The sequence below is a fragment of the Porites lutea genome, chromosome 5, assembly GCF_958299795.1.
Source record: "Porites lutea chromosome 5, jaPorLute2.1, whole genome shotgun sequence".
In the NCBI taxonomy this organism is placed as follows: domain Eukaryota; kingdom Metazoa; phylum Cnidaria; class Anthozoa; order Scleractinia; family Poritidae; genus Porites; species Porites lutea.
The window spans coordinates 21,377,181-21,399,389 of record NC_133205.1 but is presented as its reverse complement, the minus strand read 5'-3'; the positions used below and the strand labels follow the sequence as shown (position 1 = coordinate 21,399,389).

At 38.1% G+C, this 22,209-nt stretch overlaps 1 protein-coding gene across 1 annotated transcript in view; it reads left to right on the top strand.

Moving 5' to 3' along the window:
- Positions 1–2,099: 2,099 nt before the first annotated feature.
- LOC140936784 (ubiquitin-like modifier-activating enzyme 6) overlaps positions 2,100–22,209 on the top strand; it is a 44,223-nt gene continuing 24,113 nt past the window's right edge. The window contains exons 1-22 of the mRNA XM_073386272.1: positions 2,100–2,216; positions 4,010–4,138; positions 4,796–4,890; positions 5,296–5,324; positions 7,058–7,152; positions 7,957–8,065; positions 9,628–9,708; positions 10,816–10,938; positions 11,043–11,166; positions 11,886–11,998; positions 12,475–12,537; positions 12,889–12,965; positions 13,432–13,498; positions 14,292–14,438; positions 14,905–14,972; positions 16,840–16,918; positions 17,519–17,596; positions 17,706–17,783; positions 19,399–19,447; positions 19,919–19,948; positions 20,544–20,649; positions 21,687–21,753. Coding sequence (XP_073242373.1) covers positions 4,095–4,138; positions 4,796–4,890; positions 5,296–5,324; positions 7,058–7,152; positions 7,957–8,065; positions 9,628–9,708; positions 10,816–10,938; positions 11,043–11,166; positions 11,886–11,998; positions 12,475–12,537; positions 12,889–12,965; positions 13,432–13,498; positions 14,292–14,438; positions 14,905–14,972; positions 16,840–16,918; positions 17,519–17,596; positions 17,706–17,783; positions 19,399–19,447; positions 19,919–19,948; positions 20,544–20,649; positions 21,687–21,753 — 1,722 coding nt within the window. The 5' untranslated portion in view covers positions 2,100–2,216; positions 4,010–4,094. The remainder of the gene's footprint in view (positions 2,217–4,009; positions 4,139–4,795; positions 4,891–5,295; positions 5,325–7,057; positions 7,153–7,956; positions 8,066–9,627; positions 9,709–10,815; positions 10,939–11,042; positions 11,167–11,885; positions 11,999–12,474; positions 12,538–12,888; positions 12,966–13,431; positions 13,499–14,291; positions 14,439–14,904; positions 14,973–16,839; positions 16,919–17,518; positions 17,597–17,705; positions 17,784–19,398; positions 19,448–19,918; positions 19,949–20,543; positions 20,650–21,686; positions 21,754–22,209) is intronic.

The following is a 22,209-nucleotide window of genomic DNA, read 5'->3' as shown; positions in this document are numbered from 1 at the left end:
TTGTCGAAACGTCAGTCACTGTCAACAACAACTGTCCTATTCAGGACTACGTTCACCCGGACGATCAAACTCAACCTACTTTTGAAATGACTCCTGGGTTCAAACCTTTCACAGTTTTACACAAATTTTCATAACCATCAGTAGTTCTTATTGAATAAATAAATTGCTACGTAAGCTTCATTTGGTAACAGGATCCTTTTTGCTGCTAACTTCTTAGACATACGTGTATCGCAAGACTTTGCAGTTTAAAAACCAGGATGGTTTCGGTGTTCCCGTGTAAACGAAAGACGGGTCCTTGCAAGATTTTGTCCGTTTCTCGTTACCATGCCAACCGACTGTCAACAAGTTTTTTACCAAGTGCGTCTAAGAAAAGAAAAAAGTTATTTGATAGAAAAAAGGCCGTAAGTGTTTAAAAAAACTAAATATAATAATAAATGAAAAATATCTAAGTCTACCTTTTCTCCAATTACAGAAAGGAGTAAAATGTGAATTTCAGTAGAGCAATCATTTACAGTTGGTGGTTAAAATATCTTGTATATTCTGCTTAAGTTTGACAAGGAATCCAGCACGAATACACTTTTCTGTAGCTGAAATAAACAGTAAAAACACAAAACTACCTTTGTTGAGGTATCACTTTAACAGCTGTAGTACCCTCTGCTAGCAGGGTACTGCTGAAGGCACCCGCGTATGGAATCAAAATTTCAACAGTTTATAATCCGCAATGTAGCCTACCCAAAAAGTAGCATAAACCATCTTGCTACTTTGTAAGAAAGTTTGAAACTTCTATTGTTTGCGTCACAATCATTTATACGTCATTTATGGAATTTGGAACGAAGCGCGTGCGATTCTTTTTTTCTTCGTATTCACTAAACGGCAATTGAGTCATTTGAAAAAAAAAATTCTTCCGTTACCGAAATATAACAAACAAAAGTTTCTTTCTCGTAGATTTCGGCTCGCATTCAGCTGACTCTGCTGAATACGTACTGCACGGTGCTTTTGAAATGTTGTACAGTTTTTACGTACATTTGGGGCAAATTTGCCAGTATGAGATTTCCACGATTTTCAAGCACTGCTAACATATTTCAGTTTACTTCTTCAGATGAAAAACAATAGTCGTTCTTTTCTCTTTTCTACGCCGAAAGAACTTGTCATCACAACTTACTGTTTGGACATAACTAGACCACGCCAGAGATGTTTTATTTTGGTACTGGCATAAACGAATATTAGTCAATAAAAAGCAAGTAAATGTCGATTTCAAGCTTACAGAAGGTGCTGAAAATGAAATGCTTGTCTTGCCCCCCCCCGGATAATCGGATCATTTGGCATCCCTTCTAAATTTGTTTTACATACCCTAACTGAAGAGCATCTGTGGTAAATTTGGTGCTTTCTTCCAGTCTGTAACGATACTTCCTTCAAACCAAAGCACTATAAATAATAATGCTTATTTTTCTATTAGCTTTTGGGCTGTTTCTTTTACGACCAAGACGGCGATTGCAGTTATGGTAGAAAGATAGAACGCAACTCCACAATTGTGGTATCTTAGAAAGACAAGAGCAAATTACCATTGTGAATTGAACTCCATTCTGTCCTGTTCCGATTAATAATAATAAACGGAGTAACCATAAAGAAGGGGACTTTGGGGGCGGGGGGGGGGGGGGGGTGCCCAATACCGCAATACCGTGAAGGATCTTCTTTACCGAATACCGTTAGCCAGAGGGATGAAAAACCGCATACCGCAGGGCTGAATGATACCGCAATACCGCACATTAAAATCCAAATTACCGAAATAACGCTTCAAAAGAAGCTCAATATCGCAATACCGTCAACCCTTAAAGTCCCCCTCCATAATATATATTGTGGCTAGATTACATTTTCACAACATAAAGTCGTGTTAAGCTAAGCGGGTTTGAAAGGTGCATGTACGGCAGCCGGAATTTTACTTAGGTATATCATTTCAACTGGAAATAAATATTTTATTCTGTTACCTGGCATCTTTATTTTTTGAACAATGTATCCATCCCCATGCATAGTTTTTACTTTGATTTTCCCTCAGCTAGCGCTAAGAGACTGGGAACTAGTCTCAAGTCCCTCTCGGTCGCTTGACATCGAAGCCGGCTGCGCTGGCTAGTGGAGTTCAGTTGGAGAGCCTGCAAATAATATAATATTCTTGTCTGAGTCGTTGAAGAATTGTTTTCGTTCTCAGATTGGATAGACAGGTACGGTAATTTCGGTAAAGTTTTTTTGTGCTATTATTTCTGAGGAAAATTAGACGTGAGAATTCCTTACAGAAAGTGTTTTGTACCTCTTCCGGTTATCACAGTGCCTAAAATTTCGCTCTCTTCCAGAGTTCGACAGTAACGTTAAAACTCTAAATGTGCTTGATTCTATTGTCTTTTTCCAGCTTTACCTTACTTTGTTTTAATTTTTTATAATTTAAGCTTTTTCCGTCCAAAATTTCGATTTATAGGCGACTTGTTTTATTTCACCTTTTGGGAAGACACGTGATCAAACTTAGGTATAATTTACATACAGCTTTCTGCAGCTTGTGCCATCTGCTGTTTTTGGATCATGTGGCCTTGATAAGCTTGGCATGAGTAATATACAAGTTAGCATTTATTTTTCCCCATGTTTTATGCTGCTTGATTTCAACAGTCACAACATCACCAAATTGTGCACATTTTAATGGCCAACTTTGTGTCCTAAATGGCTGTGAATATATGAATTTAAATCACACACTAGAACTGTGACTGAAGAGATGAAACCGGTTGTGATATTCACAGTGAGATGATCAAACTAAGTAGTTGAAAAAGAACTTGAATTTGACCAGGTTTCAAACCCTGGCCCCAGTTGTTCAAAGGGTGGATCCCAGTGGGAGGACTCTGGATTTCAAGTGACGGGAAGGATCAAATGGGGGCAAAAATCAAAACCCAAAAATACCCTTAGGGCTTCCAACAATACCCCCAAAAATCCCTTGAACAAAAATTAACCCCTAGAAAAATCCTGTGCCCAATTCCTGATCTGAGGCTCCTTATCCTCCTCCAGGATACGTGGCCACTACCATGAATTGTCACATTGTTTTGAATACCCAAAATCCCTGCTTAAAACAAGCAACCCTCAAAACTACTTGCTAAATTTGTCCTACCGCCCCAAAAATCCTGAAATCAAAAATTTCAAACCCAAAAAAATCCTTCCATCATCGTCATCACTTGAAATCCACAGTAGCGCCCCCCCCCCCCTGATAACGCAGTTGTTTCTGGTAACACTTATTGGCTGTATTGTGATTTATTTGGTGGATAGCACTATCCAATGTTTGGACAACCTGGGCCAGACCTTTGCAACTTCCTTAACAATGTTTGTAAAAAGCACAAGTTGGGACGTTTCAACTGATTATGTTCCATTTTAGTTTATGTGTTTGTAATTTTTTAAGTGGAGTGTTTTTAAACTACATGACTAAAGTACATTTCTACTTTAGACAATAATTTTTTAATTCTTTTTGCAAGTAAATAAAGATAGCCCAGCCTCAAGAGGGTAAGGGGAGGGAGTTGGTGAGGATGGGAGCTTAGAAAGTTGGCCTGGATAACCCTATCTGACCTGCCAAAGAAAGGAGACAAAAGACATCAAAACAGGTTCAGTAACCCTCACTCCATGGAAACAGTAACCTGAGAAAAAAGCTGAAATTTTGTGATGCCACCACTGGTTTCCTTGTGAAATGAGGTCAGCAGAAATTCCATACAGATGATGTGTCACTACCAAGTTCTCAGCAAATTTCCCTTGTAAAATGACCAATAGGAAGCACTACCCAGATCTGAGTAGTGACACCTCATTATTATGGAATTTGTGCAGTTGTTCCTCAGGCATCATTTTGCAGAGAAACCAGTGGTAGCACCACAAAGTGTTCGCTGTTTTCTCAGGATATGGAAACAGGCCTTGTTTGTGGATACTCAAACTGTTATATTTAAATATTTTATTTGACTTTCTTAAATGTACATCTTTCTTTGTCTCTCTACAGCTCTTCAGGCCCCCAACCTGATATCATAGTAAAACAAATAGACTGCAAATATTTTTGGAAATAAAGTAAAGGCTTGTGCTCTAAAATGGCAAATGCAGCTGATGTTGAAATTGATGACTCTTTGTACAGGTATGATAATAATAATTGTTTTAATATTTATTGACTGATCCCTAGGGTAACATTTATATAAGTTGGTTACATTTAAGTTAATTAATCTACCCAGGGAAATGCTTAGGTTTGTTTCAAGGAACAGTTTTTAATTACTTAAGGTATCAGTGACACCTGTATTGGACTTGACTGGATTTTTTTTTCTTGCCGGCTGAGCAAGACTGGGGCAGGAAACGAAGTTCTCTAACACTGACTGAGTCCTAGGCATGAGTAAGGTGGTACCAGTTTTCATGCTTTTTGTCACATGATCCTATTTTTGCCTCTTGCCATGCAGTGTAATAGTTTTGTTTCTTGTGAATAAAGTGCTGCAACATTATCATGTGGTAGACAAAAGGCATTCACTGTGGTAGAAGAGCTGCTGACTAAAGCAATTCAATGGTCCAGTGATTATGTGTTTTGTTGTGCAGCACCATAAAGACATGAGTAGTTCTATTATGATCACAAAGTATAGTGTGGTGATCAATATTTGTGGCTATGATATCACAAGTTGGCAGGAAACAGTCCCATTGTTGTGACTTTCAAAGGAGGAGAAATTAAATAGGTCAACAACTGCCAGTTGCTTCATATGAATGCTTTCAAGGGTTTATCCACCAAAAATCTTATGTACTTTTTTTCCAGTCGTCAGCGTTATATGCTCGGTGATGGGGCAATGATCAAAATGGCACAGTCTAAAGTGTTCCTGAGTGGTCTTGGCGGCCTGGGAGTAGAAATAGGTAAGTTAAACGCCAAAGCTCAGGCTCACTACACTGTAGTTATGAAAGGCCTTTTTTATTTCTTGGCTATGATAAGGCTGCTCCGATACTTTAAATGTCTCTCAAAACTAGGAGTGATGAATATTTATGCATACAGATGTATTAGTGTAAGTTCAATGCATCTCTTCAATCATATTTGTCAAGCTTGTCTTCTTACCATTTCTGATACAGATCTGCTGAAAATAATGCCTATGTCGCATTATGAAGGATTATGAATATATAAATAAATAAGAAACTAAGTAAAACTAGCAATAGCCTCGATCAATGATTGGGTGCATACCTGAACATAATCACTAGCTTCTAGAGATTTTTATTCTAAACATTGAAGGCTTGAGTGTTAATAATAATTTTTTGTTTTTGCTTTAGCAAAAAATGTTGTCCTGGCTGGTGTAAAGGTAATGTTTTAACCTAAAAATTAATTTGTTAATGGCCAGTCATGCGACCACTAATTTTGCGTCACATTTTTCTGAGATGTGCAAGGGTAGGGTGGGTGCATGGAAGCCATGCCTGAAAGAATTTTCTTTTGTTTTTATTAAGTTTGAGCCATACCCTCTTAACTTGAGTATCTATATCTGTTCATTTATTTCTGACACAAATTTTTTAAAAATTTTGTAAACATTGGATGCCATGGTTATGAGATAAATTATGTTGACATGAGGTTAAGTCATTTTAATAAAAATCAAATTTATTCTTTCTTGTGCAAAGAAAAACAGACAAAAAGTTGCAAAATGTTTCATTACAATCTATTTTAGACCTTCAGCAAAAAATGGCTCTGAAGGAGACTTGAGTTCTTCTTACCTTCTATGCTATTTGCATAGAACTGAATTATTAGTAAAATAATTTATGATCGAATTTTTTTTAAAAGATGTCATTACCAGCACTGAGTATCATATCTCATAATGCCCATCAGTTTCTAGAGGCCAATGCACAGTAGGCTTTTTATTAACTATGAATTTTGAAAAGAAAAATAAAAAAATAATAATAATAGAAGAAAACTCAAGGAGGGATCTAACTGTGCCTCCTCTGCTCAGCCCATGTTTGGGGTATTAATTTGCTTGTTCATCCAAAGGTTAAGCAATTACTGAGGTTTTTAAATATTAGCTGGTTCAGATGCTTAAGTCTGGGTCACCCTCATTCTCTGCAAACAGGCCTCTGCTAGCTTACAGCTTTTGTGAACACTCTGTTTAAGGCTCTGTTCTTTATACTATGCCGGATAACTTTTGCGCTGGCACGAGAACCATACAGGATAGGGATTCTGTTCACACATAAGAATGGTGATTTTGGGGCAATTTCTGTAACAGAGTGAAGCTGTGCACACCGGCCAGTCTCTAAAGTGAAGAGTCACTTATCGCATAGGCATTCATACCACATCAGATGGCTATTTGTGTTAGGACGAAAAGCCATCCAGTATTGGGAACATAGCCTAAGTTACATGTCAGGGGCACCCAACAAGAATATAGTTCAAAATCACTTAAACATAGCATTGTTAAACGTATTTTAGTATTTAAACAGTAGATAAAGGCATATTTTTATTCCATAAAGATTTTTCATCTGTTCGGGTAAAAACCTGTTTAAAAATGGGCAATTATACCATTTTTTAGATGTTTGAAAATCCTAGGAAAGACAGGGAAGCAAGAAATAATACAACAAATGTTCCAAAAATTCTAGATCTCAAATCGTCTTCCGAACAGATTTTTTTCCGAAAATTGATGTTAGGTGCCCCTGAAATGTAATATTTACCCTTTTAGTGACCAACACCAATTTTCTCCTAATAATGTCAATACAATCAATACAGTATCAAGAGGAAAGGTTATGAGAATTAATAAAATGATCACCTGAAAGAAAATGCTTTGATCTTTTATCAAATTCTCTCAACTAATTCTTAAAGGAGATGTATAGAGATCAGTTTGGAGAATTTGTATGTGGATATTGGGGGTTAAAGGGGTCAAGGGGAGTCTAAATGTTTCCCCTAGCTCCACTGGACTCTTGATTACTAAGGGTATGGAATTGCCTTTTTGTCCAAAGGTTGTAACACAATCACTGAATTAATTGTGGAAATTTCTAGCACATTGATTTTTAGTTAAGTTAAGAAGTTGAAGATAATAATTATTGTTCTTATGCTTAATAGTCTATCACTCTACATGATACCAAGATTGCCTGCTTTGAAGACCTTGGAAGCCAGTTCTTCTTGAGAGAGGATGATATCAGAAACAACAAAAACAGGTAGGACATTAGTTTGTGATATTTTAAATTTGTTTTGTTAGTTTCTCCCTTAAAAAATAATTGCCATGGTAGTGAGGGTAACCACACTGACATGAAACTGTTTGATTAAGAAAATGTAATTTCAGAAATTTATAATAAATGATAATAATAATAGTAATATTAATAATGATAAATTTATTTGAAATTTCTAAAATTACATTTTCCTAATGGATCAACACAAACAATAATTGATCTTATATTGGAGCATAATGGCACAAGGCAAATCAGCCTACATGTGCTAAACAAGCTTAACTTTGGAAGAATGACAATTTGTCTGTTGAGATGTATCCAGAGGAAAAATTGTAATTCTTCAAACAAAAACAATTGAAAAAGGTCATAGAAAACTTCTAAACCCATCTTGATTTTTCCTTCATCAGTAATCATCACAGATATTATTATTATATATATATATATTTGATGATGAGGCTTCAAAACTGCTCTCTAGAGATGGGGGGGGGGGGGGGGGGGGGGGCTCCAATCACCCTGGTGGGGTCATTGCAGCTGGTTGCTGGGGAATACTAGTGGTCTCATGGATGTTATCTATCCTGTATATTTATACTTTTCCTATCAAGATAGGCTTCAAAACTAAATATAATACGACCCCTCCTGAGGGAAACAGTGTTAATTTTGTTTCCCGAGAATCTCAGTGTTTCTTTCAGCAGACCCTAATAATAGATAAATAAATTAATGTCCATAAATCTTTTCGAAACTCAAGTCCTTGTATACATACGTTATTATATTTTTGTTTTGTTATTTTATCTTTAGAGCAGAAGCCAGTGCATCACTACTTGCAGAGCTAAATCCTTATGTTGCTATTCAAACTTCAACTACATCTATCAGTAGTGGTAACTTGGATTTCCTCAAACACTACCAGGTACATCGTACACTCTACATCTCAGTACTATCATTCCAGGGTAACCCAGATATAGTTAACCTTTCTTAAATTTATTTTGTTGAGCTTGAGTTTATGATAAGAAATTACAGTAAAAACCTGTGACTAACAGCCTGCATTTTCCCAGGTTAGCCTAACCAGCTGGTTCTTACATAAATGGTAATTAGCACAAAGTTAAAAATCATAATGTTCTTATTTTCTGAAAAAAAAAAGAAAGAAGCTATGAGTATTTAGTGGTATTCAGCTTATTCCTCATATTATACAACTACATGAGAAATTTCTGCAATTTGATTGACTTAGAGCAGTGGTATTTCAGCTTAATTCGAAACACCTACATGTGAAAATTACAACCTTTCGCGGGTAGTAGTATAAACAAATAATAGCATAATTTGTATGTGATATTTGGCATAAAATACCACTCGTGATGTAATTCAAAATTGTCTCAAATTTCACTCGCCTGGAAATTATGTATAACAATTTTGAAATATCACTGGTGGTATTTATGCCAAATATCTCTACTAATCATGCTATTACCTACACTAGAACCATCATACCAAATTAGTATTTATGTCATTTTTAAATGTCTGAAGCACTGACTACATGAATTTTGAAGTCCTTTACAAGTGTACAGAATTTCTTTAATTATAGATGGAAGATAATAAGAACCTGTTTCAAGTTTTAAGCTAAACAGGTTCTTGTATAGGGGGGGCCCGAACTGAAACATTTTAGCCTAACAGGTTCTTAAAAACCCGGTTCTTAGTCGAGGGTTTTTATTGTGTTTCGATTTTTTCAGATTTTCAAGCTCAAAATTAGAGCATGTTACAGAATAGAAAACTAGGGCTCAGTCAAAAAAGTCTTAGGGTGCTTGCCATTAATTTTGGGAGAACTTGCCATGCTGCCAAACCAGTCCTGTCATAAGGAGACTTTATTTCAGTATTAATCAGGAATATCCAGCCAGATCACTGCAATTCTTAAATGGTATTCATTAAGACTTATATTTCATTTTTCTAATATAAAGATTTAGCCAGAACTAAAAGCGAAACTCTAGTTTTTGCATTTTAAATTTACTTAGACAATGGACTTTAAACCATTGCAAAGAAATCCACAAATCTATACTTAACTTTAGGGGAGAACCATTTGGCTGAAAAACATAAACTTGAGCCTGCGATCAATTAAAAGCGAATAACTGGTTAGTGGAAAACTTCAAAAAACACATGACCTTAATGAGTTGTCACCTAGCCCACGATATGGTCATGCAACTCTGGCCAGCGGATACCCAATTGATGGATGTCTATCTTCAAGTCACGTGATAACTAAAATATCTCTGATGGACAGATTACCAAATTGTCTCCCCTGTTCTTTTTGGGGATAGAACAAAAAGAAGTCTTCACATTCAGAATTGGTCAAATCTCTTTAATCGATTTGCAACTTCAATAATCTGTGGAAATTCTGCAATGTCAAAGTGCACATTAACTTTAGATAAAACAACATGTTTTTTGAAGTAGTTTTTCTCACTTTGTCCCTGCGAATTCTCTTTTTATTAGTGCGTGATTCTCACAGAGGCCCCACTTAGTTTACAGCTTGAAGTAGACTCATTCTGCATGTCACAGAAGCCACCTATTAAGGCAAGTGCAAAGAACATTGATTGATCTTTCACCTTTTCATAAGATCCAGTATAATTTACTCGCCAGTGCAAGTGTTCCTAGTGCAAAATATTGTGCAAAAAAAAACAACAACAACAACTACTGAAAGGTAGCCTGACAAATGCACCAGTAATGACTGGACTTATCTTGAGGTAGCCATTTTCTTATTTTATAGTGTGACCAGGCAATTGAAAACCGCTGCAGGCAGTGATTTTGCTAAGTTTGGCATATTGCTTTTTTCAGTGTTAAAAAGATTGAAAAAGGGGATTTTGACTTGAATAAAGTTTTGTGTTTTTTAGATAGTTTAAAGGAATTTTTGGAAGGGTTTATCTCTGTCAAAAGCTCTGTTATTGTTTGGGTTATGCTTGACACAGGTGATCAGTGAAGGTGATAGGTAATAAAAGGGAGCTTAAGCAACAACGACGGCATCGGCAACAAGAACGGCAAAAAAGCATTAGGTTTAGATTGGCAAAACAACAACTTTGCACGTGCATCATGCTTTTTTGTACATTTCTTTGCTGTTGCTGCATGACTACAATGTGAAAGTGCTTAATTTAACGTTTTGTTGAAGACGTGAATGAAGACAACAACTTTTTTTTCTTTCCCTGAACTTTGAAACAGTCTTTTAGAATTCATCTCTGCCATCAGTTGATGTATTGAACGAAATGGAATAAGCGCGATAAAGTTTGAAGTAGCGCAAATTCACTTTTTAAGTGACATTTTCGTAGAGGTTGCCGTCGTTGTTGGTTAAACTTCCTACAACCAGGTCACAGGAACCGCAGATTTTAAAAAACATTGAGTCTAAAAGAAAAAAAAAGCAAAGAAGCAGGTTTTGGAATCCTGGTTGAGAGGCCCTACCCTGGAAGCAATCAGTGGCGGATCCAGGGAAAGGGCCTGCCCCCCGCTTATTTTTAGACCAAAAAAATTTTTTTAGAGGCTGCCCCCCCCCCCCCCCCCCCCCCTCCCCTGTTATCTCAGGGTCTGGATCTGTCACTGGCAATCACTGGTGAATCAAACACCTTACCTGTAATTGTTAAACTACTACATTGACCTGATATTGAATATCTTTTGTCATGTTTATATCTGCAGTTTATTAGTGCAGGCATACATGGAGTGGTCAGTTGGGCATTTTGTGATTTTGGACTGAATTTTGAAGTCCTTGACTCCACTGGGGAGGAACCAAAGGAATTCTTTGTTTGGAAAATTACTAAGGTACATAAGCAACATAATTTTGATGACAAGAATAAAAATAACTTTATTGTCATTTCATATAAAAGTAATAATCTTATGTTGAGCTGTAAAATGTGTTTCAACAGGCAAATCCTGGTGTGGTGACGACATTAGAAAATCGGATGCATGGCTTACAGACTGGTGATAAGGTCACATTTAAAGAAATTGTCGGAATGACTGCTCTCAATGGATCAGAACAGACCGTCAAAGGTTAGAAATACATGTTAACCTGAGATCAGGCTCTATTTTCGTTTCACTTTGAAAATTACATTCCTTAGAGAGAATGTATGAGAACTGCTAAAATTGGGCCCGATCTCAGGTTAGGTACATGTATATAGATCAACCCTACACATGTACAATCTGCAGTGTATGTTTTGTTGCCTTGGTGTTGGTCAATAGACTGCATGTATACCCAAGAGTGTATTTCATGTAAGCATGTGAAGCCTTTGCTAAACGTTTTTCATAGCCTTTATTTACGCAACATGGAAAAATCCCATTTTTACCATAACGGAGCGATTTTTCGTGTGCTGATTGGTCGAGAACTATGTTCGATAAGACCGTACAGACCATGAAAATGATGTGATGGTGGCGCAATTTGTTTTTTCCTTTCTCTCGTGCGCGATTTTTCGAGAAAATTCAACGGAAATGGACGTCAAAACTGTGATTGTTATGGTAAAAAGAAACAAACAAAACTAAGTAGAAATGTTGAAATTTTGCTCTCGTCTCAACTTTTTGGACGAACTTGCACAGGCTACCCTCCCCCCCCTCCCCCCCTCAAGAGAGCTTGCTTGCAGCCCTGGTAGGGTGGAAGAATCCCTGCTGTTTCTCCTGACCTGATTGTTGACTACCCCTGGGTCTCCAGGGTGGGGGGTTATATGTGATGTATATATTTTTACATATTTATGTCATCTTGATGGATGTTTCTACAGTGCTATCTCCCTATGCATTTAGTATCTGTGATACTAGTGGACCTGAGTACAAAGATTATGAATATGGTGGAATAGGAAGACAAATCAAGACTTCTTCTTCTTTATTGAATTTCGTAAGTTAATAGAACTCTTATAAGGTTTTTATTTATTGTGGGGTGTTATTTAGAAATATTAGTTTTACTCTGTGGTTACAGTAGTTATAGAAATGTAATGATCTGCCAATCTCCTACGGCAAGTAATTGCTGGCGAGCCTTGAGCGAGCCAGCACACTATTCTCAACAATAGCGGGAAAAAGCCAAAAAAATGTCGGATGTAAGATCAGAAGCATGCGCAGTCTATTGGTTTGTCTTATCCGGGGTATTCACTTCAGTGCGATGACATCACTTAAACCGTACGTGGACGTCGAGCAAATTTCCAGGGTAGGCAGGGTGTTTTGGATAGCTGGTCGCTTACGAGAGGTGGTCGCACATGGAGGTTCGACTGTATTACTCAATCTCTTGTTTCGACTCACCTTTCAGTGAATTATTGGACGTACGATTTGTACACAAATACGTCCACTAATTTGGCTACTTTTAATTTGGTTTTGCAGGAATCTCTAGAAACACAGCTTAGTAAACCAGATATTCTTACTGCAGATCTCAGTAAAATAGAGGTAGGATTATTAAAACAAAAAGAGAATATGTTATTTAATTTAATACATCGTGATGACGTTCATTCTTTTTCTTTATATTTTTGGTTTTTGAGACCCTCTCCTTCTCCAAGACATATGTTTCTGGGAAACTGTCCACCTACCCCTCCCCTAAGCCAACATTTTGCCCTAAGTGAGAAGTAAGTGTTAATGTTGGCATAGGGGAGGGGTAGGTGGACAGTTTCCCAGAAGCATATAATGATCTGACTTGGATCATTATACGTCGACTTTCTTATCACTTCTGCGGGAGGAATATGAAGATTTTCTGAACCTATATATTATTGTTTTTAGTACATTTTTTTAAATCACCACCAGGTTCCCCTGCAGCTACATTTTGGAATACATGCGTTACACTTATTTCAAGAGAAGAATGGAAGAATGCCTGAAATCAGGTATAAAGCTATTACTTATTTTTGTCTTAAGCCATTCACTCGCTCGCCATTCGATTTTGTTGAAAAACGAGTTTGAAGTTATTCAAGCCGTTTTCTGGTCATATTTGTCTTGCTATAAAGAACCAAAACGCTGCAAAAGATCGAGAACTATGCGGCATTCTGTTCCAAATGCTAAATATCGGTTTCCAAAGTTTCGGCGTACGCAGACAGCAAAATTGGGTTCATAAGTGACACAGCAGTCTCGACTGTTTCCTTTCGCTTTCTCTTCTCCCCTGTTCTTTCTCTTTTCTTGCCGTTTACACTCACAGTTTTCTAGATTATAGCCATTACTTCAGTTATTTTTTTTTTCGGTATGCAGCGGACTCGGCTAATTTCTATGTTTAACTGATTTTTTAAAAAATTTCTAATGACGATATTTTACACTGAGATAGGACGATGGACACCGAATTAACGACTTTTTTTTCAGAAACAAGGAAGATGCGATGGAGTTATGTAAGATTGCAAAGTCTTTAAATGAGGCAGCCATTACAAAGGTGAGTAGCAAGACCCTGAGCTGCCACTTTCTTCTCTTCAATGGACATTTCTGTAATTTCCCAACAGTTTATAATATTTGTCTCTCGCCTATCACTGTCATAATCCAGGTGCAGGATAGGATAATCAGTGAGGCGTAAAAATTGCTAAACACCTCTGTCATACAGTTTCATGCTGGCATAAGGAGAGGAACTAATGCAGGCAGGATGTTTTACATGATATCTGCATGGAACATTGATTTTATTGTATCGATAGTCCATATTTCAAGGAAACAAAACTGTGCCATAGAACCAGACCTAATTTTTTTATCCGATCTTAATTATCCAAAGTAGCGCACGCACACAGAAATACTCTTCAGAATACATTCCTACTGATTTCCATGAAATTACAGGCAGTCTAACGAAGTCGTTCCCTCCCCATCTTACCCAGAGAAAGCCTAAAAAGATGTTTATTGTTAACCTGTAAATGTAAATTTTTTAAAGACGTTTTGTAAAACAGTGAGTCGTCCATAAAGCGAAACACTTAACTTCGGGATACTCTTCATGGGTTTCGGGTACAAGTTCGTTGCTTATTGTCAGCACCCTTCTGCTTCTCCCCCCCCCCTCTCCCGTAAACATGTTAAAACCAGCTGTTTTGATCACTCATGGGCAGTGTTTGTAGACGCAAGCAAACTGTAGCTGTAAAGTTGCCCATTTGTCCAACCAGCTTTATCCAATAAAGATGTGATCGAATAAACGTATGTATGAGAGTAAAACATGAAGCTATGCTTATTTTATCCTTTTTTGTACAATGTAGGCCGACTGTCTTGACGAAGATTTGTTGTGTCAATTGTCTTTTACATCACAAGGCTGTTTTTCTCCTCTGGCAGCTGCTGTTGGTGGAGTTATAGGCCAAGAAGTGTTAAAAGCTTTAACGGGAAAGTACAGTCCTCTAAAGCAGTGGGTACGTGCAGAGCGTATCAGGCTTGTCACTAGTTTTTAAAGTACACAGGTGCCCAAGGTTAATTAGGTGGGAAAAGCTGTAAAGTTGGTTTGAAAGTCGGAGGTTGTTTATCCCGGTGGGAATGTTCCAAACGGAAATTCGTGTTCCATTTCTGATTTGCGCAAATGTTAAAACACGATTCCGGTATGAAATTTACCAGCCCTGAATTTGCTTACCAGATTTGCTCCAATCATGAACCGACTGGTTTACTCATGTACAAGGTAAACAACAGGGGTAAAGAGACGTAGGGACCAACTACAGTGTCGGGTGTCTGTTTTATTGAGGTCTTCGTCTTACAGACTGTAATAGTGACTGTGAAAACTAGAACGTGTGCCAGGAACATTATCAGTATGTTTGCTCTCGAGACGAATTACATAAAGTACATTGTGTAAGTCATTCGCCCTTAACTGTGTGTTTATATCAACAGCTCTACATTGATGCCACTGAAGTTCTAAAGGGACAGGAAAAACTGGACACTAAATCGTTTTTACCCAGGTTAGTTGTGGTATTTTTATTTGACTTTTTGTGCGAGAATTCTGGTACTTTTTATGTAGAAATAGTATGTTGTTTATAGTCCTCCTTTATTCTGTGTAAAGTACATAAGTTCTTGTTAGTGTAGTATTTTATCATAATTAGCTGTTTATATGTGGTATTTTTCTGACAATTTCTTCATCTTTCTTTTTTATACATTTTAAGTTATTTTTAAATTGGATGGATTACCTTAGACTACGAGCAGTCTCTCTTTTTTTTTGGACCGTCAAGCAAAACGCGCGTGACACGCCAATGACCACGCGCTTGACTTCTCGATGCTCGCGCGCGTGCACTCCCCTCACGAAATCTGAAGAGAAAGAAAGACTGCTCGAATTCTTGGATCAGCTCTCATGGTTCTTGTGTTACCCACCTTCTGTCGTTCCCCGCTGCTCTCTTATCAGGGGCACCCAACGAGAATATAGTTCAAAACCACTTGAACATAGCATTGTTAAACGTATTTTAGTATTTAAACGGTAGATATAGGCATATTTTTATCCTCTAAAAATGTTTCATCTGTTCGGATTTCCTAGCTGAAAGTCTAGTGATTCGAAAATTAGAGGGATCAAAACTTACCTTTTCGAAAATTTCAGCCAGAAAAAAGCCTCCCGAAAATTGAAGGTGACCCTTTTAGGGAAAAAATTCGTTAAAAATGGGCAATTATACCATTTCTTAGATCTTCGAAAATCCTAGGAGAGGCAGACAAGCAAGACATTTTGCAAAAAATGTGCAGAAAATTCTAGATATCAAATCGTCTTCCGAACAGATATTTTCAGAAAATAGTCGTTAGGTGCCCCTGTCTTATCGGACTTGTAGGCCGTTAAAGTGGATTAAAACAAGATGAAAACTAATAATGGCAGTAGTCATAAACATAAACGTTGAAAAAAGCGTTTGTGTATGAAGTGAAATGATACAAAGTACGAAAGACACCGTTAAGTGAAATTTAAACAAATTCAACTGAGTTAATATTTGACGTCAAGGTTGGAAAAGGAGTGAGGAATTATTTTGTGTTGTATAAATACAGTCGAACCTCTTCACAACGGCCATTTTGAGGACAGAAGAAAGTAGCTGTTGTTAGACTAAGAGGAGATTTCCAGAAGAGGCCTAAAAAATGAAAAACGTAGGACACCCTCTACATATTTGGTCTGACATAAAAAAATGATAGGGCAATACCCATGTGGAGAGGTTGCCGCTACGGGAATGTAGGGGTGTAATATGACAATTTATTTTTACGGAGTACTGAACATGTTTATTGTGCCTTATTTCATGCTTACTGTATCCCATAATGTCAATCCAATCATATCTAATATATAGAGATAAAAAACAGAAAAAACTTGAGTAATTTTTTGAATCAAAATGTTAACGTGACAAAACGAGCAAGGTTCCCATAATTCGCTTCAAGTATGGTAGACAAATTTTGCCTACTGCAGCGGTGTAAATGGGACACAATCAAAATACGATCATCAACTCGCCATACGGATTAAATGTCATGACCATTGTTGACTTTTTCATCAGTCTCTGAAAAAGCTGGCCGTTGACGAGAGGTTATTTTGCCAGTTGAGGACATGCTTTAGTGGCCGCTGCCGTATGTAGAGAATGTAGAGAGGTTTAAACAACAGTTAATGTATTGACTGTCCGCTGGGACGAAAAAAGTGGCCGTTGTAGAGAGGTGGCGGTTAGTGAAGGTTCGACTGTATTCAGAAATTGACAGGAGCCTAGGTAGAGAGAAGCGCTTACTCATAGTTATGTTAGGTCGTTCTTTTTGTAGGCAACTTTACTGGGGCAACAATAATACCGGTTTCTAGAATATGTACTTTATTTCCGTGTGTTCTAGGCATGACCGATATGACTCTTTACGCATGTGTATCGGAGAGGAGCTCCATAGTAAACTGGCAAATCTGAGGTTATTCATGGTAAGCAACTTATTTTGTTTTTTGATAAGCTTATTGGGTTAGGCAAAGAAATGTATTTTTCCCCTTTCACACAAGCCAGAAAAAAGTACCGAGTTTTATTAAAGTCGGAGTAAGAAAGAATTGAAATCGGATGGTCAGTTTCTTGTTAAATTATTTAACAACAACAACAACAGCAACGAAAATTAATAAAAGTAACGTTATTCGACGTTTCGATGTATCCAACTTCAAAGTTGTTAAAAGAGTTGAGATTTGAATTCGTTTGATGGCATCTTGATAATGTTGTTGGATACATCGAAACGTCGAATAGCGTTTACCAACTTCTAATTCTTCTCGTTAAGAAAGAAATGAAGCTGCATAAAATACTCCTACCAAACGAACAACAAGACAACAACAGCAACAACAACAAAATACCCGCTCCTTATGACAAGTGAAGACAAGGGTGGATTGTAATTTCTTTTGGTCCTTACAGGGAGTGGGAGGGGAATTGGGAAATATTTTGCAGAAATATCAAGGAATTTTACCGACTAACCCCCCCTCCCAATAAATACAAGCCCTCTCACCTTTGTTAATATAAATTGTTGTTGTTGTTTTTTTTTTCAGGTTGGATGTGGTGCTATAGGGTGTGAGCTGTTAAAGAACTTTGCTCTTTTAGGAATTGCTGGAGGCGCGAATGGCATGGTAGTTTTCATTTTTATTTTAACACTCAGTGACGTGTTTCGCCATTTTGACTTTTGAACAGTTTTTGTTTGTAGTTTCTAGTTGAAGCATGTTATTATTTAATTTGCAGATGACGATCACAGACAATGACCTCATAGAAAAATCGAATTTAAATCGCCAGTTCTTATTTCGGCCTCATCATATTCAGGTAATAAAAGCATTCCACAGTTAACTCTCTCTCTCAACGGACATCTTAATGCAAAATGGACACTTAAGAGTCTGTTTATATGGAGCTGAGGGACCCCGGTTACCTCACCTACCTGGGTTCCCCACCTCCACGTAAACAGGCCCTTAGGGTTGGTCCTTGCCGTTTTTCAGTCAATTTCCTTGACTGTTCAAAACGGAAACCTACAGAGTTGGTCCCCGTCTTTCTTTACTTGTTTTAGTTGACTCTCTATAAGATAGACACCTAGAGTTGGGCGTATTTCGGCGTTATCATATTCAGTTGACAGAGAGTTTTCAGAAGTCAACCTTTCCTAACCGACAACTCAATGCAAAAAGGTCAACTAGAGTTGGTCCTTGTCGTTTTTCAGTCATGATTTTCTTTGACTCTCTATAAGGTGGTCGCCGTTCTCCACACTTTCTTTCAATCATGACGTGTCCGTCTTCATTATTTGGTTGATTTAGCAATGCCAACGTGACGGCAGTGACGTCGGCGCGCAGAAATCTACCAACTGGCTTGACCAATGGTAGTGAAGCAAATTGAGCGTCAAAAGTAACCTTCAGTCTTTTGGCGTGCTTTTGCGTTCTATTTGATGCTGCGGTGTGTTTGCTAAATCTTCCTTATCATTCATCCCTAAGAGTCTTCTCAGGCTACAATGTTGCTCCATACGTCAATATTCATCATACATACTCCTGCCTCTGCGGCGGAGGCAAGACGCGTGTCCCCTGTGAAGGGAATCCATGTACCTCCATAGAGACATAAGAGAGGTTAAGCGTCACGTTTACGTCAAACGGCAAACGCGAATTTGCACCACGTGACCAAGTTTCCCCTTTACTTGTCGTTTACTGTTCATTATTTCTACGCATAAATGAATAGTTTCACGAAATTTTTTATCCGTAAGAATTGTTTTGAGCTGTTTTTATCTGCTCATTTTCTATTTTGAGAAATTCTCAACTTGAATCTGACGTTTGCCGTATACGTGAAGCTTAAACTCTCTATTAAGCACTACATTTACGGCAAAGAGCGATGGACAGAGATGACCATGAAATGCTTTTTCCCGCCATTTTTTTTTTGCGTTTGTCGTTTTCAAATTAAAGGCGTTGGTTTTTATGTTCATGAAAAACACTGCCGTATCCATTGAAGGATCTTATCCTTCAATATCATGCAGTTTCATTTCGCGTTGTAAATGAAAGAATTGATGAGATTACAGGGGGCGGACTGTCTGTGAAAACTGTAAAGATGAATGTTCATCTATCGGATGGCAGGGAGCTCTGAGTTTCCAGTCAATTTTGGTTATTCGCGTGCCGTTTGCCATTTGTCTGTAAACTTAGTGCGTAACTTCTCTAATATCTGACCCGTCGCGATACCTGGCCGTGTTTGGGCTCTCTTTACATCGTTTTAAAGAGAGTTGGAGTTGACTGCATTACAACTTATCACTGAAGCCAGTATAGATTTGCTGATGAAGACTGTTTCCTCTTTGTAATATTACGAGACCTTGAGACAATTGTTATTTCTGGCAAGTATTAGAAGACCCAAAGGTCAAGAATTAGCATTCATAGGATTGGTTTTTGTATTAACGAAAATTTTTTCCTCATTCTAGCAACCCAAATCAAGTACTGCGGCTTCGTCAGTTGCGCTTATAAACCCTGGTATGTCAAGACCAGAATTAATTACTGTTACTATTGTTTTGGAGGCTAGTCTCTGTTCCTGGCGGGATTGATATAATGCTTGGGATACTTTCTCGACTAAGGAACCGCTACACGAAGTGAAGGGCGAGGCTGCGGAGGAGAACACCTCGGGATTTCAGTTTGACTTGTTCCCTTCCTTCTCCGAGAAAAAAGCCCTCGGTTTTTCAATTAAACTTTTTCCCGATCTTCTCCGAGGGAAGATCCATCAGTATTTCCTTTTGACTTGTTCTCATCTTCTAGCGGCTCCATCGCCAAACAAAAATACAGCACTTTTTTGATACATTACAGCGCTCGCTCTCTCGCTAATCCCTCCAGCTGTGCAGGCTAATTGAGTGCTTGATAAACAGAAAGCGAAAGAGGCTTTTTGCTCGCCTGAAAATTAGACAAGCAATCTTTTACCTTGTTAAATCAATCTTTCTCTACACCTTTCAGATGTTCATGTGGATCCGCATCAACACAAAGGTAATTTATTAGAAAGCTCTTTATGCCTTCAGGAAGCAAATTATCAATTGGCTGTGTTTCGTCTAGCTCAAAGTTGAGAAGCTAAACAACATTGATATTATCTTGTAACATAAGAAGGCTATGCCACACAATTATGAAATTGTTGGCAAAGATCACGGAAATGCGCATCATTTCGTGCGGTTGGGACTAAGGGAAATCTGAGTCTCCTGAGGAATTCGAAAAACAAGGCGCTCGGCCTCATTCATTCTTTAGATTTTGTTCGTAATATCTGTCTCTGAGCCCTAAAAGTTATCGGGACTTTCAAGAAACGGGGCCCCAGGGCTTGTTACTTGAATTTCACTGAATATGACGTGCGCCCTGTGTACTGCTGTGGCAAAACTGTCCAGTGTGGTGAAAAATAAAGCGAGGTGGTAAATGTTAGCATCAGTGAAAAAAAAAGAAACAAAACAAAGAAAACAACAACAACAAAATGGATGGGTTGACGAACGTTCATGTACAAAGGGCCGCTACTGTGAATCAGAATTGTAATTTGAATAAACCTTTCCTTTCGTCCCTGTACGTTTTTGTCACTTCTGTTTTTTCTTTGTCTTTACAGTGTGCCCAGAAACAGAAGAAACCTTATACACAGATCAGTTCTTTGAGTCTCAGGACATTGTAGTAAATGCTTTGGACAATGTAGAGGCTCGACGCTACATGGATAGGTCAGAAATCACTTAATCCGGTCTTTCTGTTTGACAGTCAATTCTAGATACTATCACCTCCCCCACTTCTCCCCACGGATCGACAAACTGCCGGAATCCCCCTCGGTATGAACCAATTTCGCAGGGCTGTATGGAATTAATGGGGTGTCGAGGCATCAGACATCCCTCTAAGCTAAACACCGTTCAAAGAGTAGCTGGCCAGTTTCGTCCCTGTTTTACTTATGTACCTGTGGCTACTCTTTCTATAAGGCTTGGAGCCTCCCTAAAAGTCCTTCAGATACATAATCGTGCGTAGGAATTCGTTTGGATTTTCATTCACCAAAGTTTTATAAAAGACACCAAATTAAATAATTGCTTCAACCTCATTAGAAAATTGCGTCGCCTTCCTCCGCATTCAATTTACCACCTCCCTCCAAACGACGTCGACCTTGACACCCCATAACCTGCATCGTTATGATTTGTTATAGATGTCTGATTCCAGTAAGAAAACTGCAGGGAACTAAGCCTCATAGTGACTACGCAGACAAATGCCCAGCCATAAGCTGTAACCTTGCATTGACACCCTCTTCTAGTCAAATGCATGGGTTTGTACCTGTGATGGATGATAGTTTAATTGAACCTCACTCTTTGTTATCCTGATGGCTGAACCTTTCCCTCCCTTGCTCATTTTTGGCGTACTCGAAAAAGGCTCTGCATGAACCGAGTGAGAACTTTGTTGAGCATGCGCTGCATGTTGCTGGGATACAGTTTCGAACCCAGGCCTAACAGCCGTGCACTTGGTACAGCGGGCTCAGTTATGACCAGGCATTTTTTATTCAATAAACGGATGCTCGCACTCTTAAAACCAGTCGAAAGAGAGAGCAAGATTAACTAGTCCAGAAGCCAATTCAGGCAGAGCCTCGGCCTCGTTTTCTCCTACTCACTCAAGAAGACAAAAAAGGCTCTACTCGCACGATGACTCATCGGTACATAACTTCCTGAACCTTGATAGTGGCAATCTACTCTTACATTTTCTTGTATTTTTTTTTTACCCACAGTCGGTGTGTGAGCACCCAGAGGGCCCTTTTGGAGTCAGGAACCATGGGACCTAAGGGACATGTTCAGGTAAGACGATCTTTGGCTAATGTACCATTTTTGGGTTTTGCAGTACTCATGGTATTTATTATAGTTACACAAATAAAGGTTGTTGCTGTTGTGTACAATTTGTACTCTAATTTAGTTTTTTTTACCTGTCGTGAATCTTATTATTATTTTTTACTCAGACTCAATTAAAAAGAAAAAAGTATGATCTTTTCAGTTTCTGCGAGGTTATTCATCTACTATGCTTAGTCCAGGTTCACCGAACGGGTACTTGACGTATTGAAGCTTAAGTTTGAATTTTTCCCTCTGGGTCGAAAAAGAATTCGATAAAGGAGCCTTAAGTGGTTTGGGTGTACTCGTTTTAGCTTATTTAAGGTCCCTTTTCTTGTTGTTTAGCCTGAAGTTTTTGGATGTGTAAAGGTGCGCTTCAGAGTACATTTAGGTTCTGTTGTTTTGGTGATAAAAAATGAAAACGCTTTC